Below are 20,861 nucleotides of genomic sequence, written 5' to 3' on the forward strand. Positions count from 1 at the left end.
TGTCTGTAGTTCAAATGTGTTCTATTTTTCCATGTTTGCTGTTGTTGCTCTGCATTGTGGTGGTTCTTGCTGTGCTTTCTGTGCTTTGTGTGCTTTGTGTGCTTGCTGTGCTTTGGAAGTTTGCTGTGCTTTGTGTGCTGGTTGTGCTTTGTGAGCTTGCTGTGCTTTGTGAGCTTGCTGTGCTTGCTGAGCTTTGTGTGCTTGCAGTGCTTTTTTTGTTGCTATGCTTTGTGTGCTTGCTGTGCTTTGTGTGCTTACTGTGCTTTGTGTGCTTGCTGTGCTTTGTGAGCTTGCTGTGATTTGTGAGTTTGCTGTGCTTTGTGAGCTTGCTGTGCTTTGTGAGCTTGCTGTGCTTTGTGTGCTTGCTGCGCTTTGTGAGTTTGCTGTGCTTTGTGAGCTTGCTGTGCTTTGTGAGCTTGCTGTGCTTTGTGTGCTTGCTGTGCTTTGTGAGTTTGCTGTGCTTTGTGAGATTACTGTGCTTTGTGTGCTTGCTGTGCTTTGCGTGCTTGCTGTGCTTTGTGTGCTTGCTGTGCTTTGTGAGCTTGCTGTGCTTTGTGTAATTGCTGTGCTTTGTGTGCTTGCTGTGCATTGTGAGCTTGCTGTGCTTTGTGTGCTTGCTGTGCATTGTGAGCTTGCTGTGCTTTGTGTGCTTGCTGTGCTTTGTGTGCTTGCTGTGCTTTTTGTGCTTGCTGTGCTTTGTGAGCTTGCTGTGCTTTGTGTGCCTGCTGTGATTTGTGTAATTGCTGTGCTTTGTGTGCTTGCTGTGCATTGTGAACTTGCTGTGCTTTGTGTGCTTGCTGTGCTGTGTGTGCATTGCGCCGAAGGTGCTTGACCCCGTGTTGCTGCTTGCAGCTATATTTCTTCTTAATCTTCTTAATCTTCCCCAATGGGAGTCTATGGCAGCCCTATGAACCGTATGTAGGAAAATGATGAAAATTGGCACAGTTGTAGTGGTGGTCATAAATAGTCATGTGGCCAAAAATGGGGTCTCTAGCATTAACTCTATAGCGCCACCATCATCTCAAAAATTCAATATTCAAATGGTTATAACTCGTGATCCATTAGATCTATGAAAATTCTACTTAGTACACGTGATTGCTCTCATCTCGCTTATTGAATTTGATACTTTACAGTAAGACTCCACCCATTACAGTAGCGGCCATTTTGAAATATACAGTATTTCGTTTTTTCGCTACTCCTCCTTTAAATTTTGTTCAATTCTTATGAGATTTGGCACAGGTGATCTTTGGAGTGAGCCGCATAGAAATGACCGAACAGAATTTTGATATTTTTCTTTATTCAAAAGTAATTAATGCGCGAACTTAACGAGATTGACTTAAAATTGGTTCTGAAGCTGTATCTCGGTCATTCTTTGATCAATCGAGATGAAATTTGGTACACTTCATGTCGACCATGAACTGGGGGTCCATGCCAAATTTGGTGACAGCGCCACCTATGGGTAATGAGATATGAAAAAAGGCTATTTTTGCGCATAACTTCTGAATCGTTTGTCAGAAAATTATGATCTTGGTGTCTACGGATTCCTTGGCTCATGCCGCATCTGTCGATGTGTATTATGCCGGGATTGACCGAACCGTCTGTCCACCATTTTGAAATTTGTGATATATTGCTATAACTTTTGAAGTATCGGATATATCGGCGCAAAAATCGGTAGGGAGCTTCGGCATGATGTCCTGAGGAAATCAGAGAACAGCGCCACCTAGGGGTTATAGACTATAACAGTTCTTATAGAACTGCTTATAACTTCTGAATTCTTTGTATGGCATGTAAGCTCTTTTCTGCTGCCCCTTGAGCTGTGTCTACTGAGTGGTGCATCTGCTAGGTTGCATGGATAGAGATCCAGAGTTCATGGGTTCTAATCCCGCCTGAGGCAGGTGTTAATTTCTTCTATTTTAAAGTTTTGTTCTTTCCCACCTATTCTTCTTGACCTGTCTGTAGTTCACATATGTTCTATTTTTGCCATGTTTTCTGTTCCTGCTCTGCACTGCGGTGGTTCTGCTCTGTGATTGCTACACCTTGTGTTTTTGATGCACTCATATGTTTTCGGATTCTAAGTTCATGGGTTCTAATCCTGTGTGCAGGGGTGTTTGTCTTGACTTTTTTCCCATTTAAGTTATCTGATTCTCATTGAATGTCATTGTTTTTTTTATTTCTGATCTGTGGTGTCATTTCTGGGGAAATGGTGATGGTGCAGTGGATAAGACACACGTCTTTGGTTTGAGAGACCTGGGTTCGAATCCACTGTGACACACCATTGTGTCCTGAGCAAGACACTTAAACCCTAGTTGCTCCAGAGGTGTGTTACCTCTGACATATGTAGCAATTGTAGGTTGCTTTGTGTAAAAGCTTTAGCTAAGTTGATAAAAATTTCTGCACTTTTGGTGATTGGCGCATGTCAATGCTTGCAGCTATGAAAGCTCTGTCTGCAGCCTGGTGGAATCATGTCAACTGTCTGGCTCATCTGGTAAATCATATGTTTTGAGATTTTAAAGTCATAGGTTTGAATCCTGTGTGAGCGCTTCTTGTCTTGATTTTTCATTTACGATATCTGATTTTCTTAGATTGCATGTCTTTTATTTCTGAACTGTGGGGTCTTTTTTGTACCTTTGGCGATTAGTGTATGCGTTTGATAAAAATTCCATGAGAGGTTCAAATTCCATTCAAGGAATGTTCTTCTTGACTTAATTCTCACTTAAATGATCTGATTGTCATATATACTGTATTCATTGGCACATGTCCAAATTGGAATTTATAAACATACTTCTGATGGATTTATCTACAAAATGTCAGTGTATTCTTTACCTTCACATTTACCTCTGAATGTATATATTTTTCATGTTCTTTCTATTTAAGCCACTAACCTGTAACCTTTAAGGAGTTGTGTTCAAAACCAATATGGCCAGACCCTGAGAAGTAATATTGCAAATCTGAGTGTAAAATGTACTGTCTTGATGATCTACTTTTGTCTTTTACATAAAAATGTTCATATACTCAAGCTTTGTCTACAGTTTATTCTTCCTTGTAGTTTTGAACCCATGTACTGTTCATCTACAATTATTTTCTTTTGAAGTTTTAATAAATTGTGAATATATGCATGTTCTCTCTATAACACAAAGCAACAACTAGGGACCACATCTAAAATGTGTGGTTTTGTTGCCAGATATGCAAAACAAGTCAGATTTGAGAGAAACAACTTTGTTATTTAGTGAATCTTAATTTGTAGGGTTCATGTAACCAAATATCACTACTGATAAATTTAAGACATATTTAACTACTCTGCTCATAAAACCAAATTTAGTACATGTAACAAGATACCCAAATTTAAAGGATATTTCTATAGTAGCATAATTCACCTGATACTAAGAATTCCAATCAATAAATGTCAGAGACCAAGTACATTTTCATCAGTGTTGTATTTATTTATAATACAAGCCATCCATACCAGTTGTATTGCATAGTAATATTACTTGGATGATTGAGTATTCATAGCTGAAATTATTTTATGGATATTCTCCAAATTGATTGTAGAGTCTGTTGTTTTCACTAGAAGAAGAGGAAAACAATGTTAAAATCAGTAACAATAATAAAAACATCCTACAATCAGAATGCATTTAAAAATCTTTTAAGCTTACATTTTTCAAGTTGCAAAGGCCTCAGATTTTCACAGTAGGTATTGAACTGTGCTTGTGTCTTTAAAGCATAGAAACAAATTACATGGCAGGCTGACATAGAATAACATCAGGAAGGCCCAGTCACGGAGTATTAAGTTCATGATCCAAGCTGGCCATGATTTGCTGGTGAAAGAGCAACATACCAACACTCTCTGCAGATTTCCCCTTCTGTGACAATGACCTTCTTGACAGCTGTAGGATAAGACTTCCACTGCTGGTGACACAATCGCGTCCTGAGGTCTGTGGCAGAAACCATTTTCAATGCAATGGTAGGAAAAACATTTGGAGCTATCTGAATGTTGATTAGTGTGACATTGATTGCCAACCTGCTCTCATCAGCATCAGACTTGGAACTGTGGGTTGATCTGGATAGTCATTGTAACATCAACCTCTTCAAGACCAGATATGGTGCTGACATGCATTCCTGCAAACCGGGTCATCTTAGTATTATTGACAGTTCCTTGGAAGGGCTGCATGGAAGAGGCTAATATTGTTAGGGACAAATACCAGGATCTCTGGGGGGGGGGGTCAGAGGATGAGCTGGAAAGTTCACAATGAGCAGTGTTGAGGTTGGATGAATAGGCTTTGTTGGCCGTTCCCAGTGTAAGATAGTCTAACCTACAAGATGCAAAGAAAGCCTTAATGTTCAAGCTGGCCATGATTTGCAGGTGAAAGAGCAACATACCAACACTCTCTGCAGATTTCCCCTTCTGTGACAATGATCATAGTATCTGCTTGACAGCTGTAGGATAGGACTTCTACTGCTGGTGACACAACCGCGTCCTGAGATCTGTGGCAGAAACCATTTTCAATGCAATGGTAGGAAAAACATTTGGAGCTATCTGAATGTTGATTAGTGTGACATTGATTGCCAACCTGCTCTCATCAGCATCAGACTTGGAACTGTGGGTTGATCTGGATAGTCATTGTAACATCAACTTCTTCAAGACCAGATATGATGCTGACATGCATTCCTGCAAACCGGGTCATCTTAGTATTATTGACAGTTCCTTGGAAGGGCTGCATGGAAGAGGCTAATGAGTATTAGGGACAAATACCAGGATCTCTGAGGGGGTCAGAGGATGAGCTGGAAAGTTCACAGTGAGCAGTGTTGAGGTTGGATGAATAGGCTTTGTTGGCCGTTCCCAGTGTAAGATAGTCTAACCTACAAGATGCAAAGAAAGCCTTAATGTTCAAGCTGGCCATGATCTGCAGGTGAAAGAGCAACATACCAACACTCTCTGCAGATTTCCCCTTCTGTGACAATGATCATAGTATCTGCTTGACAGCTGTAGGATAGGACTTCTACTGCTGGTGACACAACCGCGTCCTGAGATCTGTGGCAGAAACCATTTTCAATGCAATGGTAGGAAAAACATTTGGAGCTATCTGAATGTTGATTAGTGTGACATTGATTGCCAACCTGCTCTCATCAGCATCAGACTTGGAACTGTGGGTTGATCTGGATAGTCATTGTAACATCAACTTCTTCAAGACCAGATATGATGCTGACATGCATTCCTGCAAACCGGGTCATCTTAGTATTATTGACAGTTCCTTGGAAGGGCTGCATGGAAGAGGCTAATGAGTATTAGGGACAAATACCAGGATCTCTGAGGGGGTCAGAGGATGAGCTGGAAAGTTCACAGTGAGCAGTGTTGAGGTTGGATGAATAGGCTTTGTTGGCCGTTCCCAGTGTAAGATAGTCTAACCTACAAGATGCAAAGAAAGCCTTAATGTTGATTTGGTTTAAAAAAGTGGGTCAGTGATGGTGGGCCACAAGTTGGGACCCAAACAATCCCAGCTGAGTCAACCAAGAGAGTGTGTGATGTTGACACCCAAACTACCAAAGGATCTCTGAAAAGTTCACTGATGATGTGTCCTAGTGCATCCACAGATATCTCAATGCACCATTTAAAAAGGTAAAATGAATAGTTAGTGGGTTAATGCATGATTCATGATTAAAGTGTATTTTTGCACACATAATACACACATCATTTACCTTTAAATATGTTGTTTACTTCATACGAGCTCATGAGGCACAGTGTAATGATGAATATGTAAAGGGAATGATGTTAGCAGAAAATCTGAAAGCAAAATATTTTTATGTTTATGACTTAATTGAAGGGTTTACTATAAAACATTTTGGCAAGTTATATAAAAACTGTTTCTTAAATAACCTTTTTGTATGTAGTTCATATCTTTATAGGAGATTTTGAATCTCAGAATATGCTTATTAGTCTTGAAGTTGTACAAAGCTGAAAATTTATTGTTTGTGGGTTCATCTGTGCTTAGGAGCAATTCACAATACATTTATAGTGTATAGTTTACAGATGAGTCATGATGAGAATGTAGATTTTCAGCATCAGTGCATTTTGGTAATCTGAAAATAAAAAAAACACCTAGTGTTTAAATAAAAGTAAAACATTTGTAAATTTGTCATGGTTAAAGTTTATAATTCATGGTGATTAGCTGAAAAAAATTTTTTATTGGACTAAGCAAAACTTTAACATTTAAAAGGTTAAAATAATATATTTTTATATACAGAGGTAAAATATAGCCTTAAATTGACCTTTTATTGTGGGCTTCTCCATGTTGACTCTTTATGTAGTGCTATGAAATTAGTTGCGTAGGAATGTAGGCAGTCTTTGGTGGAAGCTTCTTATGCAGTTTGACCTTTCCCCCAGTGTTGTATGGATGGCTTGTGATAGGAAGGCTTGTGCTATGGTAGAAATTAAACAGAAGTAATATAAATTAAGTCACCTAAAAATCTTAAACATTTAGTAATTTTGAAATTTTTTTTTTTTTGGGCACATAGCTTATACATATAATTCAATTTCATTCTCATCTATACACCAAATATAGTAGTCAACATTTGAAGTGGATCAAAAACATTCATCAAACTTGTCCTAAGACAAGAACGGGTACTGGGTATTGGTTTTAAGACAACTTTTAGGAAAGGTTTTGATCCACTTCAAATGTTGACTAGTGTAGTACAAAAACCTTGTCTGTGTGTAGCTTTGAAGTTCTAGAAAGACTAGGTGTTAAGTAAAATGTAGGACTCTGTGATACCTGGATAAAAGCTGGAATGCAGTTGCTAGTAATCTGGACATCTTTGATTCTTACCATGGTTAGCACTTGGGATATACAAAGAGAGACCATACAGTAATACAAATATCTTGGAATGGGCATACATTCCATACAAGCGAAATACCTTACATGACTTTCTTCCTTGTTGATATGGTAGTACCAAATAAAACTTATGCATCTTTAAGTAAACCGTTTGATATAGATAGATTAGTAGCATACCTTTACCAGTTGCAAACCTGTACAGCATTTTGTAGACATCACTCTCAGTGTTAGCATCACATTGTAGAACAGACAGACAAAGACAAATAAACAAGAGAAATCAATGTCATATAGTGTTCAATATACATACATATTACCATACTGTAACTAGCACTGCCTCGTGATAACTATAATATGTCGAACTAATTTCAACTGAAATATTTTGCACATCTTTAGCATACACGTGATCTATTAATGTACGTTTCTCAGTTGTTGGATGTTGCACATGTTGACTGTATCCATTAAATTCCATCAACATCCTAATAGTATATGATGTTATGATATCTTCATTGAAGTCCCCCATAATTAGTTTGGTTCCGGGATGTTTCTCCAGCTCAGCAATGACACGTGATACATTTAGTCGAAACATGTTAATTGGATATGAATTAGGCCTGTACAGCAGTGCAACATTTAAATTCACATGTGGAATTGTCAAGTAGAGACATTCCAAATTACAAGGTTCTGGAATGATGACATTAGAAACCACATTTTGACAACAGTATATTCCAACTCCTCCTCCTCGTTGGTGTTTTAAATTACTGAAAAGCAGACTGCTGTTATCATAACAATTAGCTCTTGGATTATGCTTAAAATTAAATCCTGGTATCTGTACTTCATCTTCCTTGTCTTCAGCTTTTAACCATGTTTCAGTTAAAGAAATGCAATCTGCATTCAAAAGCTGTCTGTGAGCTCGAACATCTTGAATGTGAGCTTGAAGACTTTGCACATTATGAAGAGCAATTCTAAATATATCCGGTGTATTTCTGAAACCATTGTTCTCTAAAGAAAATTTGACCATATTTTTCATTGCTTGCTCAATTTTATCATTGCAATATATGGCAGACTCCTTGAAGTTTTGAATGATCAATCCATCGATGGTTCTCACACGACTCAATGCAACATATGCTTGTCCTGGAGGAAAGATCTTATCAAGCGATACAACAGCTTTATCTACTGTAAGCCCTTGCACTTTGTGAACAGTGCACGCCCATGCCAATTTCAGTGGAAACTGACGTCTTATGCCACCATCATTTGTGACATGATCTTCTTGTGCTTCAATTACAGTTGCGTTTTTGGAAAATCTCGGCTGTTGGTTTGATCGCTGAACTTTACCAACATTTGGATCATCAAAGACTACGTGAATGGCTGAGGGGAAATCATTGTCATCGTCATCATCATGTTTCTGACTTTCACTTATGTGGACAACAGTGCCAAATGCTCCATTAACAAGGCCATCAGAAACATCCACGTTTTTCTTTAACATTACTCTTGCTCCAACACCCAAGGAAACAAACGTAGATAAACAAGAGTTGAAAACTTTTGTATGCATTCCAACCTTGGGTTCCATTCGTCCAGTTTTAGGATTCCTCACAAAATCTCGAGCTCGAATACTGATCACATCTGGACAACACTCATGAAACATGAGCATGTTATATTCATCAACTTTAGAATTTGTAGGAAATATGTGAATATCAGTACATACCTCACCAGTTTCACATTGCTTCAGCACGTTAATGTCACTTAGACTCAGAGATTCATTCTTTTTACGAACTCTCAGACGATTTAACATTTCTGCAAAAGATACATCTTTTTGCCTAACGACATTTGTTAATTCAGCAATTTTAAAGATGTTATCCCAAAGATTCACTCCTTTTGCATCGGCATAGAGGGGAGTACCTTTGACAGGTGGAAGCTGATAGAAATCTCCTACAGCAATAATGCTTACTTTTCCAAATACAGAGTAGTCACCAGTTTGCTTGATTTGTCGCAACCTGCCATGAACATAAGACAAAAGGTGATGGTCAACCATGGATATCTCATCAATGATCAAGATTTGCAAACAAGCCATTTTGGAACGCAGAGAATTGATTTTGTCATCACTTAAAGGTTGATATGGCAATTTGACATTAACACCAATAGAAAAGGTGTTGTGGATGGTTGCGGCACCAATGTTGTAAGCAGCTACACCTGTTGAGGCACATAAAATCACAGTTCTATCATCAGGGTTATCAGATAGCTGAGATAAGAGCCTACAAGATTCATAGTAAATTGCTTTGATTAAATGACTTTTTCCTGTGCCTGCTCCACCTGTAACAAACAAGAAAAATGGTTCAGAATTTTCACCATATACTTTCTGTAGACACCATTTGCGGACTTTGTGAAATATTGCAGATTGTTCAGCGTTTAAAAATCTTAGTAAACTCAATGCTTCATCTCTAGACATTGTAGCATTACTAGTATCAATTGTGAATGCAGTTTGAGCATTTGCTGCAAGATCTGGAATAAGTGTGCCAGAATCATCTTCATCTGGCATTTCTCGTTGCTTCTTTAGATTTAAACATTCATCATGTTCTTTCTCAGTTACAGGGCACAGTAGAGCCCAAGCATCTTCTAAATCAACACCTTGCTCTAAAAGCTGTTGAGCTCTATTTATTTTATCACTTTCCTTTTCAAAAATTGCTAGATTTGCATCAACAGTACATTTGACACTTGCTAGACTACTTCCACATTTTACAGCACCATGGTTGTAGAAATCTTCATAAGTGTTAAAATTATCTGGTTTCAGCTGCCAATCTTCATAATGTGGTAAAAAAAGTTGTAACAATGAATGGTGGTACTTCTCTGGATCCTTTGTTGGTGAAAATCTCGGATACCTGACCACTGCTGGCTTGGTTCGACTTCTTCGTATCATATAGCCACAGTTGTTGTTAAGCTTGATCACTTTGTCTTTGGAGGACTTTTGTGAAGAAAGCTCAGATTGTGACAATATCCTGTATTCTGAACAAAAACTTGCAATACACATAACATCAAAATTTTGTGTTTTGGGTCTACTCTTGTACCTGTCAACGAGACTCTTCATCCAAATAGTGCTTTTCTCACCTGACTGCTCAGCTTGCAGCACATGCAGAGGCAGAGATGGGGACTCGAGTTTGAGACTCGGACTCGAGTGCGACTTAAGTCGCACACACAGTGACTTCAGACTCGACTTGAGACTCGACCCTCAAAGACTTCAGACTCGACTCGGACTCGAGCCGCGCGACTCGTGAACAATGTTTATTTTTAGGAAACGTCTGATGAGCTCGCTGTCATAGCTCCCTCCGTTACCTACAACCTGCCCACGACGTAACACGTGACGTATTTGCTCCGCGCGCGCGGCCGCGAACATACATGTCGACTGTACCTGCAGGCAGCTGCTGCTGTGGCATTCATCTGAAGCTATGGGTAGTGCTGTGACGGATCCGCGGTTCAGCTCGCATGCGATTTGCGGATTAATATGCAATTTAAATAGGGTAAGATTATCATTAACGTGTTTCTAAGGCTTGCAATTGTTTAAATGGTTAAACAATTTAACCGCAAAAAGGGGCTCAAGTGAGCAGATTTCTGTCCGCACATGCGGTTCAGTGTATCCGGTCCGGCTCCAGTCAGGTCCAGAGTTGCGCTACTTTGTGTCATACTGTACCTGCCGAACTGCGCGATCCGATCGGCGTATGAAATCAAATTAATACTATAGCGGATCTAGAATGACTGGGGAGCAGACTGCTGTGGCGCCACAAGAACCCACAGGCGAGTGACAACAAAGTACCGCGAGAGCGATTTCAGTTATCACATGGAGAAATCTGCTTTGAATCGCTCTCGCGGTACTTTGACATCACCAAGAGGTCTGCTTAGCGCCAAATGAACTCGAACCTGCAGTGTAGCTGCTCACGCGACACTGTAAACAAACAGGAATTGTCCACATGGAGCAGTGAACGAGTGGAACAGTGCTTCAACATGAAATCCGAGAGTTAACAACGCACATGTGAGTAAACAACATTTAAATCATCAGTCCAGTTTAATAGATAAGGTTTCAAGTGCAATAAAATAAGCCCGTGATTATATCCTGATGGTTTTTAGCTGCCTTCAGCATGTTTGCTTGTGCTTCACAGTGTTAAACTTCCCTTCTCTGTGTTCATTTATATATCTACGTTCAAGATGTATATGATCTTAAACTTCTGTGAGGAAATTCATGTCTGCGTTGATGTTCAGTTCAGACATGCAAATTAAAGATAATTTTCTTCACTTTGGTTTTGGTGTCTAATATTAGGCTACATGATGGTCTTGTAATAATAAAAGTAAAAGCCTATTTTCATTTTTAGACAATGCTTGTATTATATGCAAAAAATAAGCTTTTTATATTAATGACTATGCAAATTAGAGTTAATTCATGGTCATCTTAAATGTGTATTAATTAAAAACATTTACACCATTAAATTACACATGGTAATGTTATCAATAGTTGTCAGATAATAGCTATTGAAAGAGTGGATATTTTTCTTCTTCAATGCGTGTGTTAGCCACGGATTGAAGATTGTAAACAGTTTATTTAATTTTAATTAACAGTTGAGTAAGTTTTGGCCCCAAGTTAGATGTTAATTAACACTAAACCAGTCTAAAAATCAGTCCAGTTTCCCCAGCTGTAAACCCATTGGCTGTTAAACTCTTTTTTTTTTCTTATAATAAATTGACATGTTGATAACACATTCAGTTTATGTGTTTATGAGTACACTTTCAGAATGCTCTGTTACATGAAGATCCATACTGTATGCATCTGTGAGTGTGAGTGGTGTGTTGCGCTGGGACGAGTGTCATAAGGGTGAGAGGGAAAAATCACAGTATACTCACTACAAAAATCTAGACTACACCACTGACCTTACTTAATGTGCAACTTTGTTTTTTTTATAAATGTTTATAATTTCTTTTTGTTATTAGAGTTTTATTTGTTACAACGAGACTTGAGACTTGACTTGGACTCGAGCCCAGAGACTTCAGACTTGACTTGGACTCAAGCTCAAAGACTTCAGACTTGACTTGGACTCGAGGTCAAAGACTTCAGACTTGACTCGGACTCGAGCTCAGAGACTTGTGAACATCTCTGTGCAGAGGTAAACTCAATTTCACAGGGTCTGTGCCAATTGGAATAAACTGGACTTTGCGAGAACATTTTTTCAAGTGCATACCAGTTAGTCGATACACCGCCTCTTGAGCAGAGATTTCCCTGTTGTGTAAATATATACTTCCCAACCTTTTCAAAGCTGATCTTGCTTCATGATTTCCATCCATCGCTTCATTCTGTGCACGTTGCAGCAACAGCCCCATTTCTTGCTCTGCTTTTGTGATATAACTAATAATATAAACCACTACAGAGTAAGCATCAGTGACATACTGGATATCCATGTTGCCTTGCCATGCACGTATAAGATGTTTATTATACTGGTTCACCCAAACATCATTTGGATTTCGTTTCAATACAACACTTTTCTTCTTTGAACATTTCTTGTAAGCCTTCTCAAACACAGCCTGATCAATCCCAATTGATTGAAATAATGCATCTGTTGAAACAAAATTGACATCAAAATCTGTTAAGGCACTTTTAATTTTCTTCAAAACTGCACTTGCAGTCTCATTTTCATCATTGCATTGCCCCAAATAGGCTCTTGATATAAATGTGCGACCAGATGGTGGTCGTGGAAAATTAAACCTACAAACTGTGTTTTTCTTACGACATGTCTTAGAATGTCTGACACTATGCTTCTGAACACTGTTGACTGTCTCATACAATTCAGTATCATCCTCACTCGGCATCTCACAAGTGATGTAACGATCTACAAATGCAGCAACCAAAGCATCATTGTCTTCATTGTCTTCATTTAACTTTGGAGCATTTTCTACCCAAAACAGAAAATGAACATGAGGAGATCCACGCTGCTGAAATTCCACACGGTAAAAGTAATCAATTACCTTTCCAATAGGTTGAGCAGGAGACATAATTACATCTTTCAAAAAATAATGCCACCTATGGTCAAACATTCTTGCAGCAGTGACGGGATTTCTTCTAATCAGCCCACATTTTTCAGACCAATCAAGCTCATCAATATTTAAATTCTTACCTTCTTGAATAAGAATGGTTTTGATCATTTCAGGCCACCTTAGATCTGCTGAGCTAAATGATGCAAAGAAAGGTGGAATACCTAGTTGTCTGATGAGAGCAAAAATATCTTTCTGAGTGCTTTGCCAATATGGCGGTGTTCCACGGACTGGCCTTAAAAACTTGTAGCCTTCATCGTAATTCAGCAACTTGGTTAACGATTCCGGGTTAGTGAGCACATCTGATGTAACTGCTTGTAACAAACTGTTGTCTGAACCTTTTCTTAAAGCAATAGAAACGTTAGACACAATTTGATCCAATTCTGACAAATACTGTGCATAAAATATAAAGTCTGTGTTTTCTGCAAAACGCCCATCTGCATTCAGAATTCTCACATTTAGGTATCGGGACAGTGTGATTTTTACTTCCCTGTCATCATGGAATGTTGGGCCACCAGTTGGAAAAAGAACAGGAAAACATTTAGCTTCATTTGTTTTATCAGATAGCAATTTAACAGGACTCTTATCTTCAGCTGGCGCAACATTTAATACATCCTGAAAATGCTGATCAATTATTTCAGAACCAACATCAACAGGTTGTAATGACGTGTCAGACAAAAGACCACATTGCTCTTTGATATAGGTCAAGTCTTCCTCAGTTTCTTCTTCAGGATAATTTTGCCCATCACCATTTTCAGCTTCAACATTTTGTTCCTGCATTTCATCACAAACAACATTCTCTGGCGGTTCATCCAAAGAGTTGACCCACCATTCATTAATCTCAACATCTTTGTACCACCTATTGCACCTGATTAAATATTTCAAAGCATTTCTAACACGATCAGTGTGCACATACTTATACTCGTAATGCCCTTTGTATGTTAACTTGCGCTTCAGTTTGATCCTTACCATCATGTCATCACATTCATTGTGCGGGGGAGACAAAGCAATTTCAAAAAAGGAATGTTACGAGCAACAAGATGTTGTTCTAATGAATTAAGACATTTCAGCTGATATGGAATATCCACCAAATGCATGTTGTTAGCAACACTTTCCGCAGGCAATTGTCCATACAGGATTTTTCGATGACATGTTGGACAGATCCACAGTTTGCACTCTGCAGGAGAAACATTAGAATTACCAGAACATCTCTCATCACAAACATGAAGATACCTCAGTGTGATGCATCTTTTGGCCAAAGCAGCAATTTGTTCTCCTTTCTTTTCATAGCATTCAGTTTTGCATTCTTTTACTTGCTTTCTGAAAAGTAAACGGTGACAGACACTGCACACAAACTCTGGACCTCTACTTACTTCCTGGCGAAAATGAGCAATAATAGAATCAATTAGTTTTTGTTCTTTCTTTGTTTGAAGGTATTTCTTTCTGGAATACTCACGTACTCTTGCCTTAAAGGCCAGGTTTTGAAGGTATTTTTTCTTGGAATACTCACATACCCTTTCCTTAAACGCCAGGTTTTGAAGGTATTTCTTCTTGGAGCGTTTACATTTAACCATACGAGCATCAACATTTTTGTGATATGCATCATAAAGATTTTTAAGTTTACTCACCCTGTAAACAACGTCATGACAGTATTTTGCTTTGGCAGAGTCAAGTCTACTTTCCCTGTAAAACGCATCTTGATGGTATTTTGCTTTGGCAGAGTCAAGTTTACTTTCCCTGTAAAGAGCATCATGACAGTATTTTGCTTTTGCAGAGTCAAGTTTATTTTCCCTGTAAAGAGCATCATGACAGTATTTTGTTTTGGCAGAGTCAAGTATACTTTTTCTGTAAACAGCATCATGACAGTATTTTGCTTTGGCAGAGTCAAGTTTACTATCCTTGTAATCAGTATCATGACAGTATTTTGTTTTCATGGACTTCAGTTTTTTTTGTCTGTACTCACTATTGTTTGAGTATCTCTTCCTATGTCTCTTGTTTGCAGAAGATTCTGTAGCATCGCTTACCTTTCTTTTTCGCAAACATGGCTTACTCCCCATCTCATTTGATGTTCCATTGTCACATGCTCCAGCACAAACATAGTCTTGATCTTGTGCTTAACACATATCACAACTTCATAATGATTATTGTTACAATTGTTTAAATAAATTGCATTGGGTGTCAATACCTCTCCACTAGGTTTATGAGCACTCCATCTGCCATCATTAAATGTCATTATGGTGGTTTTAAACAGATCAGAAGCTGCGAATATATCGATTTCAGTGACCCATGACCCAGAATAAAAGATTCTAGATTGTGTCAAATAGTCATCTACTGAAGCATACTCACGTCTGACATACTTCTGAAACATCGGACCATTCGTTTTCAGATGTTTGACAACTGCACGGCGAATTTTCAAATGTTTCTCTTCGCTTCCACATATCACATGTGCCAGTGATCTAAAAAAACAGTTACCGTCTGCTTTTATACTCTTGGTCTGACAGGGACCTGCAATTGGCCCAAAGTTTAAAACAACATTATGGTCATTGTTATCATTTGTCATAAGTACAACTTTACATAAAGCTTGCTGATCTTCACGAGTCAAGGGACAAAATAATATGTCTGGAATAGTAATGTCAGTAATAATAATGTCATCAGTCACAACATTTTCAACATTGCATTTTGACAACCGTTTATCTGGGAAATCAAACTGCTTTATTTTTGCCTTTTTTCCTTTACTTTGGAACACAGTTTGGTCTGTATGTATTGGAAGGTTCTTACTTCTTGCATTTGGAACTTCAGCATCAGGTAATGAAAAGTCAGATGTCATAACCTCCGTCATCACAGATTCACATACCTTGGGTGTGCGCTTTACAATTTCACTGTAAAGGACCTTACCGGAAGAACATGGAAGACTGCTGTTATCTGCTTCCAGCAACTGAGAGTCATCAGCATCTGTATGAACCATAACTCCAGTTATCTCAAATAGTGGCTCATTTACACCAAATGACATTGCAATCTCGTTAATGTAGTTGTACAAGGATTGTATACTGCTGTGATAAGCAATGTAACTTGTCTCTGTTTTGACAGCATGAGAATCAACAAAAGCATACCATGATCCCTGCTTAATGACCGCACACGTGTTGGCAGATATAGTCAAAAGAAAAGCATCAGCACTCAGTAGAGTTTGCTGAAGAGCTACATCAAGTGACATAACCACACTGCTAACTGCTTCATCGTAAACATCAACATTTACCAATCCGGTCAGAGAATCTGTGTACTCAATGTAAAAGACTGTATTACCCAGCACATGTCTCCTTGGTAATTCATGGACTGCAATGTAATGCCTACCCATGGCTTCCCGGTCATTTATGTTACCCTGGTTTCGTAAAGTTTCATAAAGCTGTGTTCCTGCCACCAAAACATCATCAAGATCTCGTGTTGACCAGGTCAGCACATTCTTCATCTTGCTTGTCAACACTGCTGTTAGACTGACAGCACCACACTGTCTGTTGCGTGAATCTCCAAAACGGGCATCACCTTGATGAAAGGAACCTTTTAGCACTGGTTTCTGTGGAAATTCAACACTTGCAGGTAAAGCTTTCAAAGCAATTTCATGTACATTTTTGGAAATTTCACAGTTTGATTCAGAGTTCATTGGGTTTGGATGGTTTATTGATTTGGTTTTGCATTGGTTTTCCATAGTTTTACCTTTGTTTTCCATAGTTTTCCACAGCTTGCCTGCATCAGGCAAACCTACCATTTTTTTACGAGGAAGCGGCAAAACCTCGGCTACACTTGTTTTAAGAGGGAGCGGTGCAGCCTCTACCCGTTTTATTGCAGGACGGAGTGGAACCTGCTGGGGTTTTGCACAATGGCACTTGCCAGCAATTCCTGACAAGTCTACCTTAGTTTTACGAGGAAGTGGCGATACCTCGGCTCTACTTATTTTAAGAGGGAGCTGTGCAGCCTCTGCTTGACTTGTTTTAAGAGGAAGCGGTGCAGCCTCTGTCACACATTGTTCGGCATATAGCCTCTTCGCTATTGCAGACCTCTTCTTTGGCCGTGGCATCTGTAAAAACAACAAAACATTACATATAAAACTTCAGTCTCATTTATCTTACAACACAAGTATATAACACTTGGCATTCAAACAACTACACTTAAAGTAGTATTTTAATAATAATTAAACATTTGACATACGTCAATGCGCAGTCTTTTACCAATACACCACCACACATAAAAAAAGAAAATAAAGCATAGTTAGGCATGCATTAACTTTTAATTTGGTATAACTTTATAATACCAGACAGATTTGTAGGTGGTACACACACACACACACACACACACACACACACACACACACACACACACACACACACACACTCTGGTTTCCATGTTTTGTGGGGACATTCCATAGACGTCATGCATTTTATACTGTACAAACTGTATATTTTATTCCCCTTACCTACCCCATTCCCTAACCCCAACCATCACAGAAAACTTTCTTGTACCTTAGATTTTCACAATTGGTCCCCACAACGTGATAATTACCAGGTACACACACACACACACACACATAAACACACACACAAAAGTTGTAGTTCACTTGTTTTGGTGATTGTAATCCTTGTGAACAGTTACTGTTCTAAAAACGAAACTAGTTCATATCACAAAAAGTTTACCAAATGCTTAACATTAACACGTTACTGTACACGTTTAGTTACCAAAATGGTAACAGAATTAAATCCCACAAAGACACTAAGTATGAGTTTAGTTATGGTAGTTTAGAACACCAACATTTAAAAGAAGCCATTGCCACTAAATGTTCATGGCAAACAATAGTTCAAATTCAGATGTTTTTAAGTCTTTTGTAACATAACTATTTTACCTCAAAGCACTGTTTTATAAAACATTAAGAAAAGCAAAGAAAGTGAATTCAAAACAAGCTCAGAAACATTCTTACCTGCTGTAGAAAGAAAGAAGTAACACATTGCCCATTTCTCTACCCAATTTACTGCTAATTGAGATCTGGTGCTAATTAATTATTATCTATGGCCAAGCATATGAACTAATCCTAATACTCCAAGTAAAAGAGTGTGGTTAAAAAACAGACCCAGGACTTTTTAGGTCATGGGTTTCAATCCAATGTGGCACATCCCAGGTTTAAAATACAGTATTGAGAAGGTTGCAGTTATCTATTAAAGGGGGTGAGCAATAAATAAATAATCTCATAATAGGAGTATGGAGGCAGTAATGACTTAATAGCATTTCAGAACTCTGTAAATATTACATTCATCAATCATCTTGTGTTTTTTCATTTGATTTGATAATTTAAATATAAATTAACAACTTTAGTTTGTGATAAAATCTAAAACTTAAGATTCAGGTAAAATGCCATTTTATATTCCACTCCTTTACAAGGAATCAGTGAGACAAACAAAGATATCAGTGTGTAATCACTTCTAAAAAAGGTGCTTAAACATCCAAATTGAATTAACAAGTCTGTGAAGCTGAGTCATTGAGAACTATATTAACAACAAAAAAAGTGAACACTCCTGTTCAAAAAGCACTATTTAAATGTTAAATTTAAATCCTTTTCACCTGAACTATTTACCTCATTACCACTACTTTATTAAAAACAGGTGAAACATATTCAGAAATACCATATAAATAATACTAGATACCATTTGTTGTGCCAGACAAAATTGAAAGAAGGTTACTTGCATTATTATAAATATTCAGGTATTTGCTTTTTGTTATATAATATTAGATCTATTTAAACTTAATTTGTTTTAATAACATCAGTTAAAATACCTTAGACAAAAATAATTTTTTTAATCCTGTCTTGATTGACAAAAATCATGTGTTTTCTTGACACAAAAAATGGAAATCCTAAATGTCTAATGTATTTCTTTACAACTCTGACAGAAAAAAGGAGGCCTCATAAACCAGGCAAATCATCCAAATCTGCAGAAGGTAACACTTAGTTTACAGCACTAAAATATTAAGTTTCTTTGCACTTTGTGAATTCTCTTGTTTTCTAAATGACTAAATGCACACATTCTTGATCCCAGCAACTCAAGTCTTGCCCTGTTTCAAGCCAAACTTCAATACTTCAACTTAAGGTATTACAAACACTCTAAAATGTTTATGGTTATTTAATGTTTTAACTTGGTTGCCTTAAAGTTGAGTTAATTGAAAGCGAAAATTGAGACTTGAGATTCTTCTCTAACGTTTATTTTTGTCCTTAACCAGACATGAATGACCAAAGAAAAACCGAATCTGTTAAAGGGTATATACATAATGTTTCGAGCCTTAAACGGGGGGTGCCAAGCGCCCTTATTTTGAGGCACAAATTCAAGAGAAACTCAAAATAAGAAGAGTGGTGGTGTTCAAGCCAGAGCTGCACTCTGAATTCCAAATGGTGAATTTGCAGAGGTAACTAACTTTTACTTAAAATTGTTGAAATGCATTTGATGTCAACTTTATCTTTGCCCCTCTTACCTTAATAAACAGGAACCCAGTGCACTTGCAGAACATAGTTGTGCAACAATCAAGAGTAGATCAGACCCAAGAAGTCCTCTTTGGGTTCAAATTATGGATGATGTGTATTAAGGGGCTAGACTATAGCTACAACACGACACTGAAGGTCACAGAAAGTGACAAAGTGGTTCCAATCCGTGATGTCCTGAAAATTGAAAATGAATTTCAAAGAGTAAGTAATTGCATTCTTTAAATGAACTCTTTCTAAGATGCCACAAAGGTCCACTATTTGCAGCTGTTGTACTTATTGTTTTTTTACTTCCCAATTGTAGGTGAATGTAAAAGTGCAAATCATCCACATTGAAAGTCAAGGATACAATTTTATTCAAGATCAACGTTTCTTTCCAAACACAACATACAGAGTTGCGGACAACACTGGTCAAATAGACTTCACAAATTGGGGTGAGAAGACCTTGAACATTGGCTCTTGGTACATCCTTAGTAGTGTTTCAGTCCGCCACTTTAAGGGTAATCTAATTATCACCAGTACCAGATACAGCACCCTACTGGAAGAAGACCCTGACATGATTCTCACCACGCAGCACACCACCACATCCACAAACGTCACCACAGAAATCATTGGCGCAACAATCAATGTTCACCACATCTGCCCACAACACCACAAAATCACCAACATGCCCATGTCTGTGTCACGTGTTCACTGCCCAAAATGCAATACACATTACAAATTCACCTCCATCACCATGTACTCCTATGGAAACCTCACATTCAAAACCTCAGGTGAAATTCAAACGGCAACTATAGAAAACCAGCTCATAAACTCAATAATAGATCTTCCACCACACCCAAGTGCAGACACTATAATTGATTTACTTTTAAAACTACCACCAGTCAACATCACTATACACAATGGCAGAATCACACGCATATCGCAAGCATCCGCCACGCAAGCATCCGTCACGCAAGCATCCGCCACGCTGTTCCCTACTGACCTTGACCTGGACCAGTTTATGACGGACGACTTTTTTGATGAATCTGCATCCACATCCACCCTTCCACCTACCATACCCCCCACAAAAGCCCCAAATCCCACCAAAAGAAAGCCACCTCAACTAAAAAAAGACTAATTTGTCCAGCTGTCTGAGGGGTGTATACATGGTATTATTGTGAATGTGACACTACATTTTTGCTTTGTATAAACTTTTACCCAAGTTTCATTTCAGGTTTTGTTTGGTTGAGTGGATGCTGGAGATTCTCTTTGTTGTAATTGCAAGTGTGAAGTAATATTGAATGTGATTATTTGATGCATTTAATTTGTGTACTTGATATTCTTGCTCCAGCTATTTTGTTTGCTGTATTAAATAAAGAGTATCAAATCATCATTTCCCTTTATTTCTTTAAAACACTGAGCACAACCCATTTTGTATCAAATATAAGCTTATGTTGGTGTAACTTGTATTGTTTATCACTACT

The 20,861-nt window shown here is 38.1% G+C and overlaps 1 protein-coding gene across 1 annotated transcript; it reads right to left on the bottom strand.

Annotated features, from left to right (window-relative positions):
• Positions 1-4,033: 4,033 nt before the first annotated feature.
• LOC141279943 (uncharacterized) lies at positions 4,034-19,424 on the bottom strand. Its single transcript, XM_073811507.1, is given in 12 exon segments — positions 4,034-4,310; positions 4,378-4,482; positions 4,597-4,666; positions 4,751-4,901; positions 5,137-5,213; positions 5,298-5,404; positions 7,139-9,932; positions 11,921-13,876; positions 13,879-14,621; positions 14,909-14,997; positions 15,739-16,953; positions 19,389-19,424. Coding segments are annotated over 12 exon segments (7,620 nt in total).
• Positions 19,425-20,861: the final 1,437 nt, after the last annotated feature.

Source organism: Paramisgurnus dabryanus, chromosome 13, assembly GCF_030506205.2.
Source record: "Paramisgurnus dabryanus chromosome 13, PD_genome_1.1, whole genome shotgun sequence".
Taxonomy (NCBI): domain Eukaryota; kingdom Metazoa; phylum Chordata; class Actinopteri; order Cypriniformes; family Cobitidae; genus Paramisgurnus; species Paramisgurnus dabryanus.